The 25,344-nt window shown below is 39.4% G+C and overlaps 2 protein-coding genes across 6 annotated transcripts in view; one reads left to right on the plus strand and one right to left on the minus strand.

The window, feature by feature from the left end:
- The first annotated feature begins 4,068 nt into the window (after positions 1 to 4,068).
- Positions 4,069 to 12,130, plus strand: g3bp1 (GTPase activating protein (SH3 domain) binding protein 1). Of its 4 annotated transcripts, none has more exons than XM_058397388.1 (12): positions 4,069 to 4,223; positions 5,266 to 5,382; positions 6,834 to 6,915; positions 7,002 to 7,175; positions 7,412 to 7,502; positions 7,592 to 7,685; positions 8,247 to 8,457; positions 8,674 to 8,775; positions 9,309 to 9,429; positions 9,833 to 9,958; positions 10,062 to 10,171; positions 10,265 to 12,130. In XM_058397388.1, the coding sequence occupies exons 2-12, from the start codon at positions 5,288 to 5,290 to the stop codon at positions 10,490 to 10,492; spliced, it is 1,434 nt and encodes a 477-aa protein (XP_058253371.1). In that variant the 5' UTR covers positions 4,069 to 4,223; positions 5,266 to 5,287; the 3' UTR covers positions 10,493 to 12,130. The 4 variants fall into 4 exon arrangements, with proteins under 4 accessions (XP_058253371.1, XP_058253372.1, XP_058253373.1 ...); XM_058397389.1 differs by having other exon boundaries at positions 9,312 to 9,429; XM_058397390.1 differs by lacking the exon at positions 8,674 to 8,775.
- Positions 12,131 to 18,289: 6,159 nt separating this feature from the next.
- Positions 18,290 to 25,344, minus strand: part of glra1 (glycine receptor, alpha 1) — a 47,887-nt gene continuing 40,832 nt past the window's right edge. For both annotated transcript variants that reach the window (XM_058396155.1, XM_058396154.1), the window contains one exon: positions 18,290 to 19,557. In XM_058396155.1, the coding sequence (XP_058252138.1) occupies positions 19,273 to 19,557 (285 nt within the window). In that variant the 3' untranslated portion in view covers positions 18,290 to 19,272. The remainder of the gene's footprint in view (positions 19,558 to 25,344) is intronic.

Genomic DNA, 25,344 nt, shown 5'->3' on the forward strand with positions numbered 1-25,344 from the left:
TAAACTCTATATGAGCATTATTATTATTATTATATGAGCAGATTATTTTTTGCAGGAGATATATTACAATGTATTTACAAAAAAATTGGCAGATTGCTTAAGGGAAAAAAAGCAAGAGGAGTGTTCAGAGGTGCAAATAATTGCTTTCTCCATAATGTACTGGATATATTGTAGTTGGAAGACACACATCTATGAAGTTTGCATCAGACAGATTCAATCAGTTTCTAACATTGCACATCTGACAACTCAAACAGTGGGCTGAATGATGCATTTCTTTGTAAAGCTCCCCGTTTCCTGTGTAACCGCCTGTCTGTACACATACACACAAGTGCTGTGACTTGACAAAAATGCAAAGGGGGAAAAAAATACAACAAAAAACTGAGCTCCTGACATTCCAGAGGTCTTACTTCAATCTAAATGACTGAAACACAAAGGACCATCTATCAATATTCCAATAAATCATAACCTCCACACAAATTTTCTGTGGTTTTCGAAAGCTTAAGGTCAGGCTTATTTACATTACAAGCATATACACAGAGTGCAGAAGTTATTAGCTACACCTACTTTGTATTCAGTTTGTATATAATCACTGACTATACCCCATTTGTTGCTATGCACCATTTGTGAGCACCCTCTACCCTGCCCATTCATGGCAAGGGACCATATTTTAAGGTGACAGATCATTCTAAACACAGCAGTGACATGGCTAACATGGTATAGTGGTTTACTGGTATGAGTGTATAAGGTACAGTAAGTACTTCCATCATGCACTCTATAGGTGTACAGTTCAGGAATATAGCTAATCTTTCCCTTTCAGTGTGTTACTCATCCTGTAGCTCTTTATCAGTGTCAGTGTTTGACCCGCAACACTAGTGGACTGTTTCACAACCTAGCTCTGCCATGAGGTGTTTACAATATGCTAGCACCACACGCAGTCTCACTGCTGTGCTAAGAATGGTCCATCATTCAAACTTATGGTGATCTTACTGTGTGTTCAAGCCCTCCTGGGATGTCGTAATTACGACACTGAGTGTGTTCATGTCACTTTTTTTTTCAGAGCAAGACGAAGATGAACCTTCTCTTAATTTGTGGCCCAAGTGGTTAAGACTCTGGGTTGTGGTTTGGGGTTCAAGCCCCAGCACCACCAAGCTGATGCTGTTGGGGCCTTGAGCAAAGCCCTTAACCCACACTGCTCCAGGGGCGTGCATCATGACTGACCCTGCACTCTGACCCCAACTTCCAAAGTTTGGATATGCAAAGAAAGAATTTCACTGAGCTGTAATGTATATGTGACAAATAAAGGGTTCTTCTTCTTAACTCCAAAAAAATACAGGAAGAGTTTTGGACTCTACTTCTAGAAAATGACATAATACCTAAAATCAGCTTCTGAGACAAGTAAACATTCAATTTCAACAAATTTACCGTCAACTACAGACCTCACATGAATTGGTTCCACTGTTTTTCTACTGACTCGGCCCCAACTCGGAAACTATGAGCTCAAAGAAAATCCTGAGTTTCCAGCTCGCAATTATGAATTTGTGGTAGCCTTCATGTGCATTCAACTCTTAAATACAATTTTTCCAACTTGAACGCACTGTTATAGTATCTGATCTTTCCACTGATGTAGAGGGTAGAAGAGGGTGAACGAATTATGCAACTTCAACAAATAATTTTATATTTACAAAGTGTTCCTATATAGTAGGTGTAACATAGTATGTGTGTAGTTACAAGGTAGATTGTCCACTGAGCAACTGCTTTGACCATCTGTTGTGAGGTAGTACTTTTATATGATGTGCGCTCGCTTTCACTTGCACAAATTTTCATTACATTTTCATTTTGTTGGTTAGTTGAACATCATAATCAAAAAGCAGCTGCGAAATTCCTAATTTAACAAACTGAAGATATAATATAACTGAATAATGGATCCATGGACAGAACCTGGCTTGTGTCAACAGTCCAGGCTGGTGAAGGAAGTGCAATGGACTGCTAACAGTCTTCTTGGCATATTTTGGCATAATCAATTATGCCACAGCCTGTTTGATTATTATTGCTGATTATTGCATCCCTTCTTGAGCACAATTTACCCATCTTCCAATGACTATTCCAGCAAGGTGCCATATCACAAAACAAAACAGCATCGTCTTGAACTGGTTTCTTGAACAAGGCAATAAGTTCAGTGTTTGTCAGTGGCCTTCCAGGTCACCGGAGCTGAATCAAATAGAACAACAGCATGGAAAGGCACCTTGAAAGTCTGCAATAATTGTGTGATGCAAATCAAGTCAACATGGGTGAGACTCTCAAAGGAATACTTCCAAAACCCGGCTGGAGCTGGTCCATCTCCGGATGCCACTGGAGCCGGCACAGTCTCTGTATGCCTCAGGATGGGTAGAAGAAGGGAAACAATGGAACAGCATTAGCGTAGCTGCTGTTCATAATATTAGCAGTACTAGATGAATGTGCATTTAATCAGATGTACTGGAGTACAAGGTTATGGGAAGTGTTAGATGTATGCCAGACTGAAGAGATAAGTCTTTAGTCTACATTTAAACTGGGAGACTGTGTCTGAGCCCTGAACACTGTCAGGAAGACTATTCCAAAGTTTTGGAGCTAAATACGAAAACACTCTACCCCCTTTTGTGGACTTTGATATTCTGGGAACTACTAGAAGTCCGGAATTTTGCGATCTTAAAGAGCGTGGTGGATTGTAATGTGTTAGGAGACTGGAGAGATAGGTGGGAGCTAAACCAATTAGAGCCTTGTACGTGAGTAGAGCTAATTTATAGTCAATTCTAAACTTCACAGGTAGCCAGTGCAGGGATGATAATATTGGGGTTATATGATCAAATTTTCTTGATCTGGTAAGAACTTGATCTGGTAAGAACTCTATGGGTATGGGTGGGGTTAAAGACGTGATATGAGTGGAGTTATAGACGTAATATGGGTGGAGTTATTGACATGATATGGATGGAGTTATAGACGTGATATGAGTGGAGTTATTGACATGATATGGATGGAGTTATAGACGTAATATGGGTGGAGTTATTGACATGATATGGATGGAGTTATAGACGTGATATGAGTGGAGTTATTGACATGATATGGATGGAGTTATAGACGTAATATGGGTGGAGTTATTGACATGATATGGATGGAGTTATAGACGTGATATGAGTGGAGTTATTGACATGATATGGATGGAGTTATAGACGTAATATGGGTGGAGTTATTGACATGATATGGATGGAGTTATAGACGTGATATGAGTGGAGTTATTGACATGATATGGGTGGAGTTATAGACATGATATGGGTGGAGTTATTGACATTATATGGGTGGAGTTATAGACATGATATGGGTGGGGTTATAGACGTGATATGAGTGGACTTATAGACGTAACATGGGTGGAGTTATTGATATGTATATACCTGTAATATTGTAAGTGATAATAGAAAATAAGATTACATACAATGTACCATAGATTGTTCATTCTTTAATGAACAGAAATTTTCATTAATAGTGCATGCTGTTACAGAAAAAAATAATAAACTACCAGGTGGTAACAGTAACTCCTCTTTATTGTTGATTATTTATATAACATAATTGTTGATATAGCATCGCTCTTTATTTTATAGTCTTTATAATATGTTGAATTAAAAAAAAAGTTGAAAGTACGATTAATCTGAATATAAAATCCCAATCATCATAAGTTGCTTTTCTCCTATTCGCTGGAACATGGTGATTTTCCGCATAATTGTAATATTGTAAAACAGTAGTATATAGTGTATCCATTTTCATTTGTTCCTCATTCAATTTATTAATGTAACACATTTCAGACCTAGATTATATGACCGGATACACTAACTACGTCCTTCTCGCGTCGTCTTTGAGCACCACCTGAAGAGCACACTGCTAACAACCTTGCTTGCGGATTATACCACGCCCTAAAGTGAATGTAATAGGGTGCTGGAAATGAAGAAGGTGGATACGATTGGTTAATTCTCGGTACGTTTCGATATCTGGCTCAGTGATTGGTTGAATCATTCCTGTCCTGGCTGTCTATTGGTTTGCATTAATTGCGTCCCACTACAGCGCGTGCATGCAGTTACTGCCAATTTGAAACCGGCTAAGCACGCGCTGCCATTCTTACTCCACCCGGCGCGGAGGTGATTTCATTCAACTCACTCCAGATTTCTTCTAAAAAAAATTATAACATCTTACTACTGGTGAGTAGTGTAAATAGGGGTAGAGAATTTAAGTAAATTAAATCTGTGGGGTTTTGTTTGTAGGCGGGAAAAATATTTGAGACCAACGCAGCGTGTTGGTTAGTTAGCCGTGTTGGCTAACATTGCGTCTTAGCGACAAGAGAGTGTGGGTTAGCTAGCCGTATAATGTTACCAGGCTAATTAGCTTCGATGCTAATACTGATCATACTCGGTTCTGACTCGATGTTAATTAGTCTTTTTTTTTCCCCTGTTCGATATCGGTGTGTGTGTTTTTTTTTTTAGTTAGTCTGATAAAATTTCACTACATCGGAAGTGCTGTTTGGTGCGTGAGAACGGCTAAGCTAAGCTACACCATTGTACTGAAGCAGCGCCGCATTCACATATCCGGGTAGAGCGAAATTAGCTGTAGCATATCCGTGTAAAGTTAATCGCCAGGTCGGTGTTTGTCGCTTTTTCTTAATTTACTTTTATTTTTTATCGTGTCACGCGCGGATATCGAGCATGACGTACTTTGCATTTGCGGTGTTCGATATCCGACGCAGCGCCAAGCTAATTAGCCATTGAGTCTAATCTAGAATAATGGAGAGCACGTGCTTTAAAAAAAAATACCCGTATCCAATCTATGTGGCGCTATCAACCGGATATTTATATATATATTTTATCTTAATGATGAGGATCTCGTAGGTAGATCATGATTCTCAGCCTTGCGTTCTAACAATGCCAGGCTAAACGCTGGTAACGAGGCATCCTGCCCCATGGCCGACTCGCACAGGGCCTGGCAAGCAAGCCGTGTGTCCCAACGGTAACGCGTTATCTAACCGCTATACTATAACCACTGAATGAGTCTGGCGTTGCCCTGGTTACAAACCTTTACAGAAGGTCGACAACACAGGTTTGATGGAGACGTGGGGTTGCTCTTAGAGAAGAGCATGCCATGCGCCTCCATCTTGGCTTACAAAGGATTTACTTGTATTTGTAATGGGGCAGATGGCCCTGGGGGGTTTTTTGCCAGCAGGTGTGATTTCAAGCCTTTCTGTTTCAGTTCAAACCAGCTGACCAAAGAAATGGTGATGGAGAAGCCAAGTGCCCAGCTTGTCGGGCGAGAGTTTGTCCGACAGTATTACACCCTTCTGAACCAGGCTCCTGACTACCTGCACAGGTAAATATGAAAAATGTCTCGTTTTCTTTCACAATAGATTCTTGCAGGGGTTTGTGATTTATACAAGAATTTTTTTTTTGGGGGGGGGGTAGCTTTTTGGGCTACTGATCAGAAGTTTGTGAGTTTGAATCCCAGGTCGACCAAGTTGCCACTGCTGGCCCCCTGAGCAAGGCCCTTAACCCTCAATTGCTCAGTTGTATAAAAAAAAAAGAGAGGAATTGTAAGGCGTTCTGGTTAAGAACGTCATCTAAATGCCGGAAATCTCATGATGCTTGAATTGTTTGTTGCAGTCATCATGATACTGAGGTCAAAATGTACGAGTGGTGAAACCGACACAATGAGGGGAAATTGGATCATTTAGCCAAAATTAAACAATTTACAAATGTACTGCTTCATAATTAGGGTTTTTTTTTTTAAAAGATGTTCACAACTGCAAATTATTTACACTGTATAGTGTTTGTCATTATATATAGAGTTGTTATTAAAATCCTATGTCACCATATCTGTAATATCTCAGAGAAATGTTAATGTCCTAGATTCTTGGTGAAATTAGACCACAGTTATGTTTGGATATTAAATTTTTGCACTACACTAGCAGAACTAGCAGCTGTTCAGGAGCTCATCTGCATTGAGTTACTGATTTGAGTGACAATAGGTTACATAAGGTCTTGATTTAAAAAAAAAAAACTTTTTTTAAAAGAAAATCATGGTTAGGGTCGTAAGTGTGCAGTGTCTTCTACAAAGTTAGAAAACCAGAACTAATAGTTGGTTAAATAATTATATAATTTCAAATTATTATAAGAATTAGTTTGATATGACAGTCTATCACGTGTAGTGTAACGTGCTACTGGCAATTTTTTTTTGACAAGACGGCACATGTAACTTTGACTCACTCAGCTCATTCCTTGCACATTTAGTCATTTGTCTCAAAACTGGTATTCAGTGTGCAGTTTTAAACATCTGGGTGAATCTGTTCCATCTCTTTACATCCATGTGGTTGGATCACTTTAAAATGTAAAGATGTTTCTCTCTTCCTTCTGTAGACTCACTGTGCTTCAGATTTGAGGTCATGTGGTATAAAATAAATCACTTCTCATTATACGATCCCTTTTTCTCTGCATTTTTTTGACCCATGAAAGACCTCAGGTCCACCTAAACAAGAAGCCAGGAAAGTCAAATAAAAAGTCAGAATTGGTTTTTTTTTCCCCTCAAGGAAAGGACAAGAGCTCTGCAAAAGTGATTTCTATACACCATGATTTTAATTCTTTCATGTCTGTAAGAAATGACTATAAAACCGGTGCAGAATTGATGTTGATATCCTGTTGGCTAAATGTTCCTGAAAGAATGTTTTCCATAAGATTCCTGGTGAAATTAAACTACTTTGAATATAGCTGATTGTAGTAGCAAAGTGATATTGAAGTTTAACTGTGCCATATTTTTTACATTTACAGGTTTTATGGCAAGAATTCTTCCTATGTGCATGGTGGTTTGGACAACAATGGCAAACCTGTAGAAGCTGTCTACGGCCAGTCGGTATGTATGCCGACTCCTTTTTAACCTCCTCCGTTTGTGTTCCCTTATAGTGTGCTGCTTTCTAAATTGTTTTTTGTTCTGCATAGGAAATCCACAAAAAGGTGATGGCTCTGAGCTTCAATGACTGCCACACCAAAATTAGGCATGTTGATGCGCATGCCACTCTGAATGAGGGGGTCGTAGTGCAGGTGATGGGAGAGCTGTCCAACAACATGCAGCCCATGAGGAAGTTCATGCAGACCTTTGTGTTGGCCCCAGAGGTACAGCATCCAGCATTTTAAAGCTATTAGTATCATAACACCTTGCATCAATGGAGTCCTTATAAATGAAACTCGCCATAATCGTTAAACTATAGATTTAAAATCTAAACTGAAAGTTAATTTTTGTCGGCAGCCAGTACTGTGGAGGTTTTTGTGGTTTGCTTTCATCTGCTCATTTTATGATCTTTATCATGTCAGCTACACTTCCACTTATACCAAATATCCTCTTGATTCAGGGCACTGTTGCAAACAAGTTCTACGTACACAATGACATCTTCCGCTATCAGGATGAAGTCTTTGGGGACTCGGACTCTGAACCTCCTGAGGGTGAGCCACTTGCATGTTATATTAAGGGGCTTTCATGCAGGCAGTCTCTGTGCATTGCAGATGGCATCATTCATCTCTTACTTTTCCAGAGTCTGAGGAGGAAGTGGAGGAGCTGGAGGAGAGGGTGAACTCGCCTGAGGTGCAGCAGGAAGAAACGGCTGCGTTTTATGAACAGAGTCCTTGGTAATGTCCCATTTTCTATTTTTGTCCACTCAGTGGGAAAGAAGTCTTGTCACGAACACAGTAGTTAAAAATGATGGCCAGAATTGGCTATAGATAGCTGTATTTGTCCCCAAGGATAAGTGTGGCTGTTGCAATTATCAGGTTTTTATGTATACTGTATATAATGCATAGACACAGTTGCACACAGCAACATTTATCCACATGGTGCAATAAGGTGTGGTTTCTCTAATCATTTGTTTCGTTATGGGACTTGGACTGTTGGTACTGAGTGTGCACAAGGTTGCATTTTCGTCTGTGGTAGGAAGCTGTGAATGCCAGGTTAATTTTGCTTGGTATTGAAATCATGATCAATCAGTTACTTGGTAAATTTTTATTTCTCATAAATTTTAAAGTAACTAGTTTGGGTTTTTACAGTATAATTCTGAAAAAATCTATTTACTGAATTGCATCAAAGTTAAACGGCTTTAAAGATGTTAAAAATTAACAGTTTAGTGTGCAGTGTGGCCATCAATCATTTATCACAAGAGAATAAAGTGTAACATTAAGGGTGTGTCATTTCAGTGTGGAACCAGAGGCTCCTCAGGAGGAGGCCTCTGTAACCCCAGAGCCCCAGCCTGAACCTGAGCCTGAGCTGGAGCCCGAGGCAGCTGCTGTGGAGCTGAAACAGGACTCAGCAAGCCAGGCTGAGCCCCTTGCTGTGGAGAAAAGTCCAAGAGCTCCTCCTTCACCTACCCCTGCTGAGTCTGCAGCCACCATACCAGATGAAAACCGGGTATGTGTCACTTCCAGTTTCATAGCCTCCGCATAGGGGGTTGTAAGCTCTCAGGAAGCTAATGTATGATTACTTGGACAAATTTAGCAACTTCTAATTTTTTTTTGATTACTTCCAGTAATGGTTCATAAGATTTGCTGAACAAATGATTTAAAATATAGTACAAGTTTAGAATGTGGGCTTTAAGACACATCTTTCTCTTTTCCCCTCCATCAGCCTTTCTCATGGGCTTTAGTCACCAGTAAGAATCTCCCCCAGGGAGGCGTGGTGCCAGCTTCAGGAATCCCCCCTCATGTAGTCAAAGCTCCAGCAAATCAGGTGTGCCGTCATAAACAGCTGCTTGTTTTAATTCAGTAGTAGTCTGTTCTTTTGACAGGATGCTGGGTTCACTCCTTGACAAAGGAAAAACTATAATAACGTAGTCTTTTTATTCAAATTACTAATTAACTCTAAGATGTATTCTTTCTGTGTACTGAATTTTACCTTGTTAATTTTAAACTAAAAATTTTTTTAAAATCTACGTTACTCCTTTTTTCACTTTACCTAATGCTGTGGTGGCAGTGGGATTGAACCCTTGCTTCATCTCTAGCCTGTTAGTTTTTAAGCTTTTTGAGTTGAAAATTCTTGTATTGAACACTGTGCTAGCGTATACATAGTATTACTAGAAATAAATCAAATTTATAAAATGTTACAAATTTATAAATGTTTTTCAGGGTGAACCTTTCCTGTAATAGCAGTTCTGTTTTAAGCTAAACAGATTTTATGCATAGTCAAAAATATTAACACAGCCTGCTGTGTAGTTTCTTTTTTGGTTGTGCCTTTGGGTGTATATTGATTGCATCTTGTTACAGCAGCCCAGAGTCGAAGTAAAACCAGAACCCCAGACCACTGTACAGAGACCTCAGAGAGACCAGAGACCACGTGAACAAAGACCAGGACCCCTCCCAGCACAGAGAGCTCCAAGGCCAGGAGGTATTTACTACCCTATAGGCATAATGTGTAAACCTAAATGCACTCTGTGAATCCTTTGAAATGCATTGTTCATTCATAGCTGATGAATGCTGTCTGCTGCTCAAGGCTTTGCCTTTGCCAGAAGTAATTAGGTCATTTTAAAGTAATTACATAAGAACCAGTCTTCATGAGTAAATGGCTTTTTTTTTCTGCCATGATTTGAAACCTCCTTCAACAAGCTTAACCAAGTGCAGCACCCTTTCTCTGCCCTCACTAAATAAAATTGCATCTCTTCCCACCAAATTAAGTTTTTATAATGCAAAGCATTAAAATATGAATTGACCAGAAGCAATTTTGCATGTGACAGAAATAATGTAATGTTAATCACAGCTTGGTCTCCAAAACTGCATTTGTGTGTTTATAGCACGGGAAGGAGAAAGTGGAGAGCCTGAGGTGAGGCGGGTGGTCCGGTATCCTGACAGCCAGCAGCTCTTTGTAGGAAACGTGCCGCATGATGTGGACAGGGCTGAGCTGAAAGAGTTCTTTGAACGTAAGTCTGCTATCCTGTGGGGGATGATACAGTTTACATGCATGATGCCACACAAGCTTCTGTGTTTTAATTTGGTGACTTAAGTGTGTTTGCATGATTTCAGAGTATGGAACAGTCCTGGAGTTGAGGATCAACAGTGGTGGCAAGCTGCCCAACTTTGGATTTGTGGTTTTTGATGACTCTGAGCCTGTACAGAAGATCCTGAGCAATCGGGTATGTCTGAGCATTGGAATGAGTTACTTTGTATTCTGGATGGTTATCATTGTATGAGGTCATGTCAATATTTGTCATCTTGTGTGTTTGTAGCCCATTAAGCTCCGAGGAGATGTTCGTCTGAATGTGGAGGAAAAGAAAACGCGTTCAGCACGTGAAGGAGAACGGCACATCCGTCCCAGAGGCCCGGGAGGACCGCGGGACAGGATAGGAGGGCCGAGAGGCCCGCCTCCTCGAGGTGGCATGGCTCAGAAACCAAGTTTTGGTGCCGGGCGTGGTGCAGGCTCCAGCGAGGGGCGTTATACAGGACCACGCCAGTGAAGCAGCTCTCATCTCAAGTCACTGCTGATGCAAGTCACCCTGAGTAACAGCTTTCCTCATCCTGTTTGCCATGCTGCTCCTGAGCTGCAGAGTGGCATATCCCCTTTATCTGGACTCCTCTTGTATTTGAGTTTGAACTCGAATTTGTTGTAGACAAACAAACTACTTGAATTGTGGAAAAGGAAAAACCCAGCGTTTTGTTTTAACGTTCTCTCCCTGTTTCTTAAAGGAACGTGTTTTTACTGCTCGGGCAATCCTGTGTATTGCTAGCACCCGCTTGTCAGGTCAAAGTGCAAATATGGTTTTATTTGGAATTGTCGCCAAGTCAAATCATGGTTGTGTCTGAGTGACTAGCATGTAAAGAATCCTGTTTGCCTTCTACTGTTGCACTTCATCAAGAATTACATATTTTAACAACTCTGCTGATGAGAGAACAGAATAAACTTGATGTACTCTTTTGAGCCCTGTGTGTTCTGCAATGCACTGCTCAGAATTTTTCACACTGTAATCTTAAAGTGCAGCTTGGTTGTTGGAAACTGCTCCATTTCAGAGGAAAAGTTAATTTGCCCCTTCCTGCAGCTCCCCAAGGCAAAACACCAAACTGGCAGAGCTGGCTTGTTCATGAGTGTCCTGGTTCACATGTCGAATCAGTTTGCTCCTCCAACTGAATTTGCAATTTTCTGCTCCCACTCTGTGGCATAACAGGGCAAGTTGGGGTTTGTGTTATTCAGAAATGCGAAACACATGCTGCACAAAATTTTGAATTTTCATCGAAGGTTTTTAGTGGTTCTTTAATTGTGGTGTGAAAATGGCTAATTTGAACCACTGCCAACACAATACTTAATTTATTGAAATTTTACTTTTCTGACCCCTTCATGCTGCTTATTAGAGTCTTTGGAACCCAACTTTGCTGCTGCAGGTTTTTTAATGACTGGTTAAGAATAATCTCATATTAAATGGTTAACAATTTGGCAGGAACCTTAACTTGATTTCAAAATTATTTCTATAAATAAATGTTTTCTGGTCCTTTACTAAATAGGGCAGTAGACCCTGAAAATATATAAATTCTAGCACGTCTTCTCCAAAATGCTTTGAAATGCTTTCTTTTTTTTTTTTTTCTTTTTTTTTTACATGGCACAATATTATAACCAGCAGTACTGGAATCTTTGCTCCCTTTCATTCCGGCAACAAAAAAAAATGTAGCCATATGTAGCACCTGAGTAATTGGATTAAGTGTAGATGGCTGCTGTGTAGAACCCTGCAACAGTGTGAGGTGAATGTGTGTCAGTAGGTGGTATGAAATTAGTATTTAGAAAGACCACTGCTTTCCTCCATCACATGCACATGCTGGAGTCCTCACCCCATGACCCACATGAGCTCAAGATGTCCTCCTCAGCTGGCACTGACCCACAGAACAGATGGATGGCCCTAATAAAAGCCTGTAACATGAGATACATTATGCAACTGTGCATTCCCTTTTGCTTAGAGACTAGATATTAAAAGGCTTCAGTATATTTTCAAGTAAAGATTTAGAGTAAATTTATAACCTTTAAGACCTCTGACACGCAACCTAAAAATACAGATTGTTTCCATCTCCAAGGGTACAAGAAGTGACTTTAATAAAGACGTTTAATAATCCCTTATGTTCTGTGTGTTTACGTTAAGAATCATGCTGTCTTAAGCAATGAAATTTAATATGTTTATTCCACAGTTCTGGGGGTTGAATTCTCACATCTGATTGGTCAGTGATTTATTTTTTTATTACAGCACCTCTGACAATGTCCTGTCCAGTACAGCCGGTTCTGTGGCAACATCTAATTCACAGTGCAGATGCTCCATAAAATGAAGACTAGCAGACTTTTATTCAACAGGAAAAAGAATTTTACTGTATTTAACAAAGCTCTGATATATAGTCATTATTATTAAGAAGATCTCTGTAAGGAGATATTTAACATTTATGGAAGGACTGTCAAGCATCAGCACTTTGTAAATTAGAAGTAAATTGGGTTTTTTTTTAGTTTTCCGACATGAGAACAGACGTCAGGATGGAGGACCTTATAAACTGCTGTTTCCCAGTATCATGACAAGCTGCATTTTTTTTCTGTCGTTAAATTGGAAAGTGTTCAAGAATGACTTTATTTCTGTTCTAATGTAAGTGATGAGAGAGAACTTGTTTCACTGACATTTAATATTAAATGTAACTCTAAATCGATTAAAAAAATAAGATGTCTCATTCTTTATATCTGAAAAGTCACAGGCCAAGATCTCATTTCCATAGTCCATGTTCCTTCAGTGTGCAAAGTGTTCAGACAATTTTAGTGAGTCTTTGGAGCTGTACTTTGATCCAGCTTGCTTTGAGACCGCCATCATCAACCTGGTTCTAAAGAAGCTTAAGATCTCTGACCTGTACGACTACAGGCCAGTCACTCTAACGTCTATGGAAATGAAGATCGAGCAATTTGTTCTATGACATTTTGAAAACACCACAAAGTACTTCCTTGAGTCCCTACAGTTCCTGGGGGAAGTGGTGGTTCAAACATTTAAGCCTCTGGGTTACTGAAGGACAGGTGTTCAAGTCCTAAAACTACCAAGCTGCCATTTTTGAGCAAGGCCCTTAATCCTATGTGCTCCAGGACTGCTGTATCAAGGCTGACCCTGATCTCGGACCCCAACCTCCTAAGCTGGGATGTGTGAAGAAATTAATTTCCCTCTATTGTAATGTCTATGTGACGAATAAAGTCAGCTTCAAACTGCTTAGAGAGCCAACATTTCCGTTAAAGGTGCATCAAATTTAGGCCTTAGGCATCTCGACACAGCTGGCACCTACACGAGAATCTTGTTTGTTTACTTCCGCTTAGCCTTTAATACGATCGTTCTAGAGCTGCTGGACATGCTGCAGGACAAGAGCTCACAGCTCAGTCTGCCAAACTCCATCTGCTATTGGATCATAGAGTACTTGACAGACAGACAGCAGGATGTGTGGATTGGAAATTGCATGTCAGGCACAATAACCCTCAGCACTGGTGCAATTCATTCCTGCCCATTCTTCTCCCTAGACACCAAAGACTGCACCTCAAGGATCCATTAGTCATGCTCTTCATGGCTGCGGACAACACCACTCTCAAAGACTACATATCTGACCGTATATAAACAGCTGGTAACCTGGTGCAGGCAGAAACAAAACAAAACAGAGAATTATTGATTTCATGAAGAAGAAAAAAACACAACCTCTTCGTGCCCAAAACTGTGTTAAGTGCTTCATTGAAAGTCATTCAAATACCTGAGCACTATCATCTCAAGTGGGATGAAAACACCACCAGCATCATAAAAAGGCTCAGCAAAAGGCTATTTTTTCTGTAGCAGCTAAAGAAATCCAATCTCCCTCTTGCACTACTGGTCCAGTTCTACACAGCTATCACTGAGCTCATCTTGTCATCCTCCAAATTTGTCTGGTTGGTGCTGCTTCTGCTCAAGCCAAGAGAAAAATGCAGTGTATCATCGGCTCTTCAGAAAAGATAATCGGGCAATGCCTGCCATTCATCAGACAACTGCACGCTTCCAGATTACAGAAATGCTCAGAGAATATCATGGCAGACCCTTCGCATCCTGCCCATCACCTCTTTGAGTGACTTCTCTCTGGAAAATGGTTCAGAGCAGCTAAATAAAACCAAGACATCATGTCACTTAGCAGTGTCCCTTCCCACAGGCAGTGTCCCTTATAAATAATGAATAACTTCCATTATACCACTGTGTTGTATCTGTGTACTTGCACTGTGCACTTTGGAGCTCGCATTACCATATAAACATTGTACTTTAAATTGCAGATGTCTATATTTGCACCTTGTTGCTTTGTGTTTATTGTGTAATTAGGTTTTCTGTGTCAGCACTGTTGGTATAGGGGGAATAAAACTCTTGAGACGGGCTCTTAGGGGAAATAACCATCAGCCACTGTGAATTTCTAACAGCAGTGTAGTAGAGTTTTAAATAACACCATGTAGCAGGGGTTTCAGATATTAAGATGTTCAGGTGCTACACTACATGGAAAAAATATTTGTGGATACCCAACCTTCAGACCCATGCAGTTTCCCCAAACTGATGCCATAAAGCCGGAAGCACAAAATTGTATAGAAAGTCTTTGTATGCTGTAGCATTACAGTTTCTCTTCTCTGGAACTAAGATGCCCAAACATGTTCTAGCATAACAGTGTCCCAAAGCAAGCTCCATGAAGCCTGAGTGGAAGTTTCCTGCAAAGAGCCCTGATCTCAATCCCACTGAACACCTTTGGGATGAACTTGAACACCACAATTCAGTGTCTGACCTCCCTAATGCTCTTTTGCCTGAATGAACACACACCGTAATCTAGTGGAAAGCCTTCCCAGAAGAGTGGAGGTTATTATAAGAGCAGAGGGATGGAATGGGATGGTCAACAAGCACATATGAACATAACGGTCAGGTGTTACAAACTTTTGCCTTCATTCTTCACAATCCACTTCTGTAATTCGTCCTGGTCCCTGTGATTTACAAACAGATCACTTTTATATTTAATATATCCAATCTGTGTGGCTAGCAAGAGACTAATCATTCTTTGACTTTCTGTATTTATTTGACATTTCATAAACTTTCACAGTAACACAAATCAGCATTGTTTGTAGAAAAAAATGATTGGAGGTTAAGATTCATTTAGCTGCACATCGGTATTCACTACACTGATATTTTCCAATCATGAACCACTATGCAAATGTGAAACATATTTATATCAAGCACTAAAGCAGAACGAATTGTTAGTTATAGAGCAGCGTGAACAAACTGAGACAGCCTAATAATGCCAGATCACACAGAATTTACCATGTACATCCTGTCGCTCCGTCCTCAATTATAATGGTCATTCATAATGAAATGATCGGTACTCGTGTTTATCCTCGAAAATAGCATAATAACATCAACATTATTTATTGATAGTTGCTTTGGGTGCATTGGTAATAGAACAAACAAACACCTGTATCATCAATTTAGTCTTACAAAAACACACAACATCCTCAGGGTAAATCCGTTTCCGAACAAATACAAAGAAGTGAACGCTTTTGATTTAGATCTTCCAAGCTCTTCGAGTTCATTAACACAAGTCAACTGTCCAAATGGCCACAATCTTAAAAAGAAAACCAGTTCAGAGACTTTGTTCAGAAAACCTTTAATAGTAGAATTAGCTTTAGCATAATGACATATTTCAATAAATATTTAATTATATACAGATACAGCAGAAATGGTACATTCCGTTTTTTTCTTCAAATTGCTCACATTTCTGTACAAGCCAAAAATATCTGCCATTATTTATATTCATGCAAAATATTCTATGTTTCAGATTTATAAATAAAAAAAAAGAACATATTTGCTTTCTTTTTTACTGCTTAAAAGGGAATTGCACACTTTAATTATGATAAATAGCAAAAATGAAGAGATGCACTTTGTGCCAATACATGATATACGCAAGTACAACAAAAAGTGAGAAATATAGATTAAGGCCATACAAGCTTATGCAAAAAAAAAAGGAAAACAAAGAAAAGAATCCATAACCTTCTCCACGGCTTTGTGTTCACAAGAAACGCTCATGCCTAACGTCACTCTCAGTGATCACCCTTAAAGAGCAATAAAAAGGTACCAATAGAAAAGAAGAAATCATAAAACGAATCATATCATGCCTCATAATCTGACCATTTTAAAGAACCAATGCAAATTTTGAATCGAATATTTGCACGATAGTTTCGCCTCGTAAAGGCTCGGTTGCACATAGCAGATGTTTCACATTGCACTGTTCCTCATTTCCAAATCGCTACGAGTCCTCTGTGAACGTCCAGTCTCTAGTACCGCAGCTTGCAGTTAAAGGAGAGGATCCGAGTGTGAATGCAGTCTTACACACAAAGGACAAAACAGCAGCGTGAGTACGATAAGTGGCTTTGAAGCAGCGTTTATCATCAAGGGCGTTTGGGGAAACAGCAACATTTAGCTAAGCGTCAGTTTTACAAATGTTGGCACGAGTTAAAACATTGTGGAAGATGTTGGATTTGATTTGATTACACAGCTGAGAGAAATGGATGAAGCCAAAATGTAAATTGTACAATACACAACTACTGTATGAGAGGATCGTCTCAATGCAGGTCGACATGAAGAAAGGAAATGGTTATGATTCTTAACTTAAAAGCTGCGAATCAGAAATAAAATCCATTGAATCCTAGTGAGAATGAATCGCTGATCAGTTGAGTAGCTGCATGGCTGCATGTGCTACAGAGTCTGTAACTGACTGAACACAAAGACGGCTATTAATGATTAAAAGTGGGTCAGAATTTGCACGAGTCAACTCGTGGTTTTGAGCGGTTAGAATACATAAAGAGAGAGAGAGAGAGAGAGAGAGAGAGAGAAAGAGAGAGAGAGGGAGGTCAGTACTTGTACCTTTCTGCAGGACTTTCATTCATAAAAAAAATCGAATAAATAAATGAGATTTCCTATGAATTTAACATGAGAGAGTGGCTCAGTGGAGGAGCACAAAACAACACGGTTTGGGATTTTTCCCCATTTCCTCTGTCATGATTCTGTGCGGCACACAATTTTCAGGCCTTGCACAAGCTGAATCATCTGTCCTGGAGCGAGAAAAGTGTCAAAGCGCGAAGTTCTGTGATGACTGCAGTCTGACACACCATGCTAATCCCCCTCTAATGCAATTCTAATGTACATTCATTTCTCATTTCAGATGTATGAACCCATATTTGAAATCTACTCAAACGAATGAATGAATAAATAAATAAATACGGGCCTTATGTGGTAATTACATCTCTTATTAATTCGCTCACGTTTTCCCCGGGCAATGCTGCAAAAAATAAATATCATATAATCCAATGTTGCAATTTTTTTTTTTTTTTTTGGACTAGATCTAACCAAATTACCTCAAGGGATAAACAACATATTGACCAGTGATAAAATGATGTGTATTATTTCAGATAAAAAGGTAAACCCTTTACATCAGGTACTCGCTTGCACAGCTGAAAGGCAGTGGCGACGCTTTAAGGAGATTACTCTTTGGCCAAGAAAACAAATCAAGTGGATAAACAGAATCAGGAGTGGAGCGCAACACTGCACCAATCTCATGAATGGTAATGAATCATAATTCACACCGCCTCCAGGACCTTGCATTTCTTCATTTCTTTCAAGAAAATAAAACATTAGCAAAATTGGGAAAATAGGGAGGGGGGGGACAAAAAAACCAAACAATGTGCATGATGTGTAAAGAAGGTAGCTTTGTCATGCATAGTGGACTGAGTGCTTCTTTGAGAATGAATGACTGAGTAAATAAATAAATAAATAAATAAATAAATAAATAAATAAATAAAGACACAACAAGACCCTAGGACACTTGAGGAAATTAACAAAAAAAGCAAATAATTGCATATATTCATATTGCATAGAGAAGCCAGATGAGGATGTAATCCATGGAAGCATGTTGTAACCAAAATCATCCTTTAAATACATTGCAAATTATTAACTCTGCTGCACAATACATACTTTGATTTAAAAGTCACAGTAATACACATTTGGTTGTTAGATAGTTATATTTAAGTGTATGGCGGCACTGGCTGCTTATAAAAATAACACTTTCTGCTGGAGCTGATGGCGATGCAGAAAACAACACGATGCTGTTACAGGGAAGAAAATGATCACTTGTTTTTTTTTTCTTTTTTCTTTTTTCATGACGTCTATGCTGTGAAAATGCAAACCGATGGAGCTGAGAGATAAAACACTTCTCATACGTTTTCCTCTTGTTCCAGTCATGTCATAATACATAGCTTGTAAATGTCTGTTGTCTGAATAAATAAAGCAATAAAGGTTTATAGCCCAAAGTTCTTTTTTTTTTCTTTTTCTTTTCTCGTTGTTCACAAAAGCTGAGGAAAATGGTACAGCAACATGCTGTTCACTTGGCACATGAGTAAATGATGTAATCTGGACAAAAAATTCACACTGACCACAGCTGGTATAAACAATATATTTCTGACGGTCACTCGTCAAGCTTCCACTGGTAAAGTGACATCATGACATCAGGACTTCATCATCATGACATCCTGTTTTTTCTGGGCATTGACAAGTGCTTGCAATACATATATTGAAGCAAATCTAGACATAGATATAGATATATTCCAGCGCCTCTTGCATTACTTATTTATGGAAGCACCGAACCATCCGCATGGCGTTCTTTTAAAACCTTTCCGTTTTCCCAGTTAGCTCTCTCTCTCTCTCTCTCTCTCTCTCTCGTTGTTGTTTTTAAACACTTGATATATTACAGAGCTGCGTGTAATCTCCTTCATATTCCCATAATGCAGCATGTCTCCAAGTTGCAAAAAAAAAAAGAAAAAAGAAAAGTCTCACAAGAGCAACAGCCCCTTGAATTTCAGAGTTTGCTCAAGAGGTTCTCTGACGTATCTGTGAAAGTCTAATATTTATGTTGCCATTTTTATTTTTAATTTTTTTTTATTTTTTAGTAAATATATTGCCACATTCATATATCATGCATTTTACTGCATTGCTATTGCACAGGTCCAGATTATTCAGGAGAACAGGGAGGAAAAAGGACAGAAGAAAGAAAACGAATATCGAGAAATACCTCTGCCAACGACTCGGCACTGAAAGCAAGTGAGTGCTGAGGAGAGGAAGTGGGCACGGGGTTGAGGCGGGGGGTGGGGAGGGGCGATGGGCAGCGACAGCGGCAGCTTTTTCAGCTCGGATCTCACCCTTTATATTTACTGCTTGTGAATATCCTCGCTGCGGATGATCTTGTAAATGATCCAGTAGAAAATGTTAAAAATGAGGAAGACGAGTGGGAAGGCGACCCGCGACACCGTGTCGATACGCTTGGCGCGGCTGATGAAGAGCTTGCGCATCTCCTCCACGCTCTTCTCAGGTGGCATGCTGGAGGCAGGCGCATTGTTGTTGCCCTTGATGGCCATGCCGTCTTTAGCCTGCAGACACGCGGGGCCCATGCCATAGGCTGCAAAGCTGAAGCGCCCTTCACCTGCCTCCTCCTCCTGCAACACACACACCAACATACACCATCTGTTAACAGTCCAAGTGGCAGTGAACTACAGGTTAACATTCACCTTTTAGCTTTGTATTCACTGCTTAGTAATGCATGTTCATTACATACTGCAAAAAAATAACATCTTACTACATATCTTGATTTAGCTCGCATTTCCTCTTATAGGATTACAACAAGCCAATTATTTGATTAGTAAACCTACTTAACCCTTTTTACCAGGACACTGGCCTTCCAGAAACGGACTCATCAGACCTTTTCATTCAGTATAAACAAATGAATCATATTATCACAGCGAGTCTGATTTAAAATGAGTCAGGATTTCAGTGTGAGAGACATTTTTCCACTCTGTTGGGACAACTTTACGCAGAATTTTATTGGTTGAAGATAACAACTTCAAATTTTAGGTGCTTATGAACACTCACTTGGGGCATCCCAGAGAGTGTTAATGGGTTTGATATCAGCTTTTACTTCGAAGACAGAAAAATGTATTTATATTTTTAAAGCATTTATCTTCTGTTGTGTAATTTTTAGATTTTCTCTTGCTGCTGGTCTCTGAGAGCTAGCAAACAAATTTCATTGTATTGACAATGACAATAAAGTCTCTCTCTCTTTCTCTCTGATTTGCGTGAAAAAAAAAAACTGTGTTTTTTAGGAAACTTTCTATAAACATATTGCCCCTAGTAGGCTAGGTATAAACAGAAATACTTATGGAAAACTACAATTTTTTATATCACTGAGTGTCTACTCTCATACGAGTCATTAACCACCACTGTGGAGTGTGACATGACAAAGAAATTCAATGCTGAGTATGGGCACAACCAAAACAGGCACAATTTCCATTTTCCAGCCTCTGGTAAAAAAGAGTTAAAGTCAGTTTTATGATATTTCAAGCTTGTTCCAGTGGAAGATCATTTTAAGCTTCTTCAACAGTCATAACAATACAAAAAATAAAGAAAATAGTATTTACCTTTACATGTAGGAAATGCAAATTATATAGAAAATATTCAAACATAATACATGAAATATGAATACACAGTGATGGCAGAACAGTATGATAATGATGCAGATGTGCAATATGCTGTGCAGTGAGTGTTGTGCTATAAAGGTCCAGGCTGTATTCAAGATATATTTACCTGCGAAGATGTAATTCATTGCAGCGTAGCACAGGCCTGCTGTATTTAATACTCACACCAACCTAATATATATTTGATAGACTTGTTTCTCTGGATCTTCTGGGCCTGATACATATGTCATGTATGTGACAGACAGCCATCTCAGGCCATTTCTACTGATTTTTCAACCCAAGATATCCAACTCCAAAAATATTTATCACAATATTTAATATTTAAAAAGAAACAAAAAATGTCAGGAGCTACATATTGCAGGTGGGAGTGTAAAAAGAGATGTGTCACTGATTGGTCACTTTTACTAATCATATGACGTTTTACTTTTTCCACATCATTTTAGTCTCAATTTAAAACTGTTATAAATATTATTTATTTAGTTATTCAAAAATGGAGCCACATATGTATCGTTTAATAATGAAAAAGACGAACCATGTACTGTATATTCTTCTTCATCTTATTCTTATTATTCAAAAAACATATGCTATTGATCGCATACACCTCTACAGATCGATACAGCTTAAATACACAGACTAGTCTTATGTTACTGACTTTAAACCTATGTGGTTGATCTTATGTCGTACCTGTCGGACTTATTCAGACTAGGTGTGTTCATGAGTATTAATTATTGACATAACAGGTCTGAGAGAGTGCACTGTTTGATAGAAGGCATTTTTTTACGTGAATTAATGGAACAACCATGCTACCTTTGCTCAAGCTTATTCGAGACTGAGCAGATGCTTAACCCATAGCAAGCGACAAGATTAATTACATTTCGGTACGCATCGATGTTTCACTACTTGCTAAAGAACAAATTGGTAATGCAAAGCAGAGTACTTATCTTGGTGTGATGCTTGGTGCCCAGATGTCAACATGTAACACTGAGAACTGAGATACGGTGTGGTGGAGTTTGTTTTGCCTTAGTGAACGACCTGCTGGTTTATTTATTTTTCTTCCGGGCTCCATTTTTAGTCGCTTCACCCTTTTTTTGTCCTTGCCTTCTTGCTATTCCATTTCTATCATTTAATGTGTGTAGGGGGAAATGGAAGAGTATTGTCAGATGTATTTATCTGTGTGTGTGTGTGTGTGTGAGTGTGTGAGAGAGAAACAGAGAAAGAGAGAGAGAGAGTATCAAGGCATTTCCTTTGCCCTCCAGTTTGGTGCACAGGTTTCTCTGTGATGCCGGGTGCTCCGACCTTGCATTGTCCTTGAGCGCCGCACCATTTGTACCCATTACTGATGCTCCACTTTATTCCTGCTGCCATATGATTAATGTGGTGGCGTGGAGACGTGACATGGCGCCATAAAGAGGAGCAGGGCTGCGGTGCTGCATCACTCCCATGCTTTGTCCTTCGCGTTTCTGCCGGATTCATTAGCTCCCTCCGTAATTAAAACGCCGCCATTACCAAACACTGCAACATGCCAAGACTTCCTCCCAACCTCTCTGGCTGACAGCAGTGATAAAAAAGAACAAGACCAGAAAGCTATAGGCATCCTTAAGCGCTCCTTCTTAAATGCAATTTCTTCACCAACCATTCGAATGCAGCTTACTTCTGCGTTTCAGAGGCACAAGCATCTGCTGCGGTGTACCTCTGGGGTCTTTCAGCCACCATCCATCATTTTTCTTGGGATTCAGGCGTGTATAGCCTCGACTGAGCGCATGTCATTAATATCACGTATAAAACATCCGACTATGTGACAGTCAAGTCAAGGCTTTTATCGCATATGCGTTTTAATATTTTTTGCACACCACAAACCTCCTAGGAAAGCTTGTTTAGTGAGCAATTTGAAGACCAGGACTATGCATAATAAATTCTGTTTATATCTGCACTCTCAGCCTCGATTCCATTGCAGTGTATTCCATTTACATAACGTCCCCAACCTCTGAGATTTCTATCGGTTATTGTGTGCGTCTGCATATGATTACTATTGCGTTTACTACAAATGAAATGGAATAAAATAGGAATGTATTATGCACATCTACGTTACAATTAGGATTCTGCTGTGAATATATGTTTCCAAAATGAGTTATCGTTACTGGTTTGAAATCCATTTGAAACCAATAACGCAAATTAATTATTTCTGTTATGTTGGAAAGAAACAAAATATCCAAACAAACAGGCACCTTACTCATGGGTTCCAAGAGTGCGCAAATCAATCTCACTCCATCATACAACGTGCTGCCACTTATTTGTCCCTTCAGCACACATTACACACTTCAGCTAATCCTACTATAATGATCAGAACCACAACTCACAAATTCTACACACTACAGTGCTCTCCATCTGAGGACACCGCCACCCAAAACAGTGGCTTAGTGATCTCTCCGTTCCTTATTTACATAAATGCTCCTCATCCGTGTATGAGCTCAGGGTGGGTAAACAGCCAAGTCTGGGATAGGGGAAAGGAGACTATTCTGAGTGAGTGCTCCATCTGAGCAGCAATCAACACTAACAAGGTGATTGATCACCATCAGTAAGATACTCCCTAATCCTCACTTAGCAAGGCAAAGGCTTCAGACAAAAGCCTTTCAGTTAGTTATTAATGCTCTGGATGAGCATAATGTGGAGCAGCTGGGGACAAGTGAAAGTCTCGTGTACCCTGTCGTGTCCCTTGTGTGACTACAGAGCTCACTGTTCCGATAGTCTGAGCTTGATGGTTACACCAGAATGTGTGCTATAATTATACATCTGCAGGGATCTGTTTTGGGTCGCTATTTTACTATAAATTTGTACTTTGTTTATAGCCATTACAAAAAAAAAAAAAATCATAGAAATGCAGTCAGCATTTTTATCTTTGAGATTTCAATTTAAACGTGTGTATTTGTATACACACCTGTATTGTATTAGACACTTTGAAGCTATTCTTTGTGCACTGCAGCTTCACTGATCTAAAAACCTCTTCTAAAACTGTTCCAACATTTCCACCCGGAGATGCTTGTACTCCGCTAGTGTGTGTCCAGTAGGGGGAATCCTGCGTCTACTCTGTGAGGCAGCACAAGTCAAAAGGGGTAGAGCGAGCTCTCATAACAGCACTGAGCTGCAACAGCCAGTGTGAATGATGGCCCCTGCAAGGTGCGATGGAAAGCTTGAGACCAGCTGTGGATCACCTCTGCCAGCGAACTTCATTAAGGGAGGTGGTGAAAGTGTAGCAACCCTGCTGCTACCGCTCAGTCTGCTCCACATTGATCATGTCACTGAGCCCCGCCGGACGACAGGGACACTACAGCGACAACATACACAGCCATTTTGTGCCTCGGATGCTATACGTTTTGTACTCGTGAATCGAACATCTAAATGGCTGTAGCACACAGCTGGAGTATAATCACTTGTAGCACACAGTATATGTTTGTTATGTTGTACACATTATTATTATTTTTCCTATATTGCACAAAAAGCCGATAAAGGACACATTAATTTTATTTAATTACAAAATCAATCTGAATGCTACAAAATGCTAAAAGTAAAAACATATTCAGGCAAATTTACAGGGTCTACTAAGCAATACATAACATCAGTGTTTTTTGAGTTTCAGCCTAAGATAACAGGACGCAGGGTGACGTCTACACAGAGAGATTAATGAATTTAGCGCTAACACGATGATTTACTGCAGCCTTGAGAATGACTGCGTGTGCAAATTAATAATTAACATTTTGCAAGCCTGTTACCAGCGTATGAAGACATTAAAACCAAAAAAGTAAATGATTGATATTAGATATTCGTCACAAGTTTGCACATCCAGTGCCTGCAGCATTTAACGGTGAAAAGCCTGTGAAAAGTCTTTTCCCATATAATTTATGAACATCTGTAGAAGTTATTTTCAAGTATTATTTTTCTATAGTTTCTTTGACTTTTACTGTAATGAAATATTTACTTATTTACTCTTCTGCTCTAATTCAGCTCATCATTGTACGCTACACATCAATCCAGTGGCTCAGTTTAACATCCCATAATTTCTTTTTTTTTTTTTTTTTTTAAATTTATCAATGTAGAAACAAAAACTATTAAGAATCAGTATTATGATAATTAGACCATGACCTTCTTGTGCTACATCATGTAGTTAGGGCTCTAGCTATCTGTGACTAGCCAACCTGGCACTACCTCATTAAAATGTTTCAATATGATGGAGTAAGCAATTAAGTGCGAACAATATCTGGCTATAAAAAAAAACTACAGCAGTTTGTATAGTAAAATATCTAAAAAAAAAAAACAATTCTAAAAGTTTACAAATTTCCATTCTATACTTGAGTACATTTGAAAGTTTGACTGGCAATGATTTCATTAGCTAATATAACCGGCTAGGTAGCATTCTACCTAATGGTAAATATTACAAACTTACAGAAATTGAAGGTTTTCAGCTCAAATCATTTTTTTTTTCATTTCATTGTGTGTACCACTTATCCGATCTATCCTCGGGTCACGGGGAGCCTGTGCCTATTCTCAGGTGTCAACGGGCTTCAAGGTAGGATACCCACTGGACAGAGTGCCAACCCATCGCAGGGCACACACACAATCACACTCATTCACACACTACGGGCAATGTAGTGTCTCCAATCAGCCTAGTAGCATATCCTTGGACTGCGGGAGGAAACCCACCAAGCACGAGATGCAAACTCCACACACACAGTGAACGGGAGCAAGACTCAAACCCAG

The sequence above is a fragment of the Hemibagrus wyckioides genome, linkage group LG08 (genome assembly GCF_019097595.1).
Source record: "Hemibagrus wyckioides isolate EC202008001 linkage group LG08, SWU_Hwy_1.0, whole genome shotgun sequence".
In the NCBI taxonomy this organism is placed as follows: domain Eukaryota; kingdom Metazoa; phylum Chordata; class Actinopteri; order Siluriformes; family Bagridae; genus Hemibagrus; species Hemibagrus wyckioides.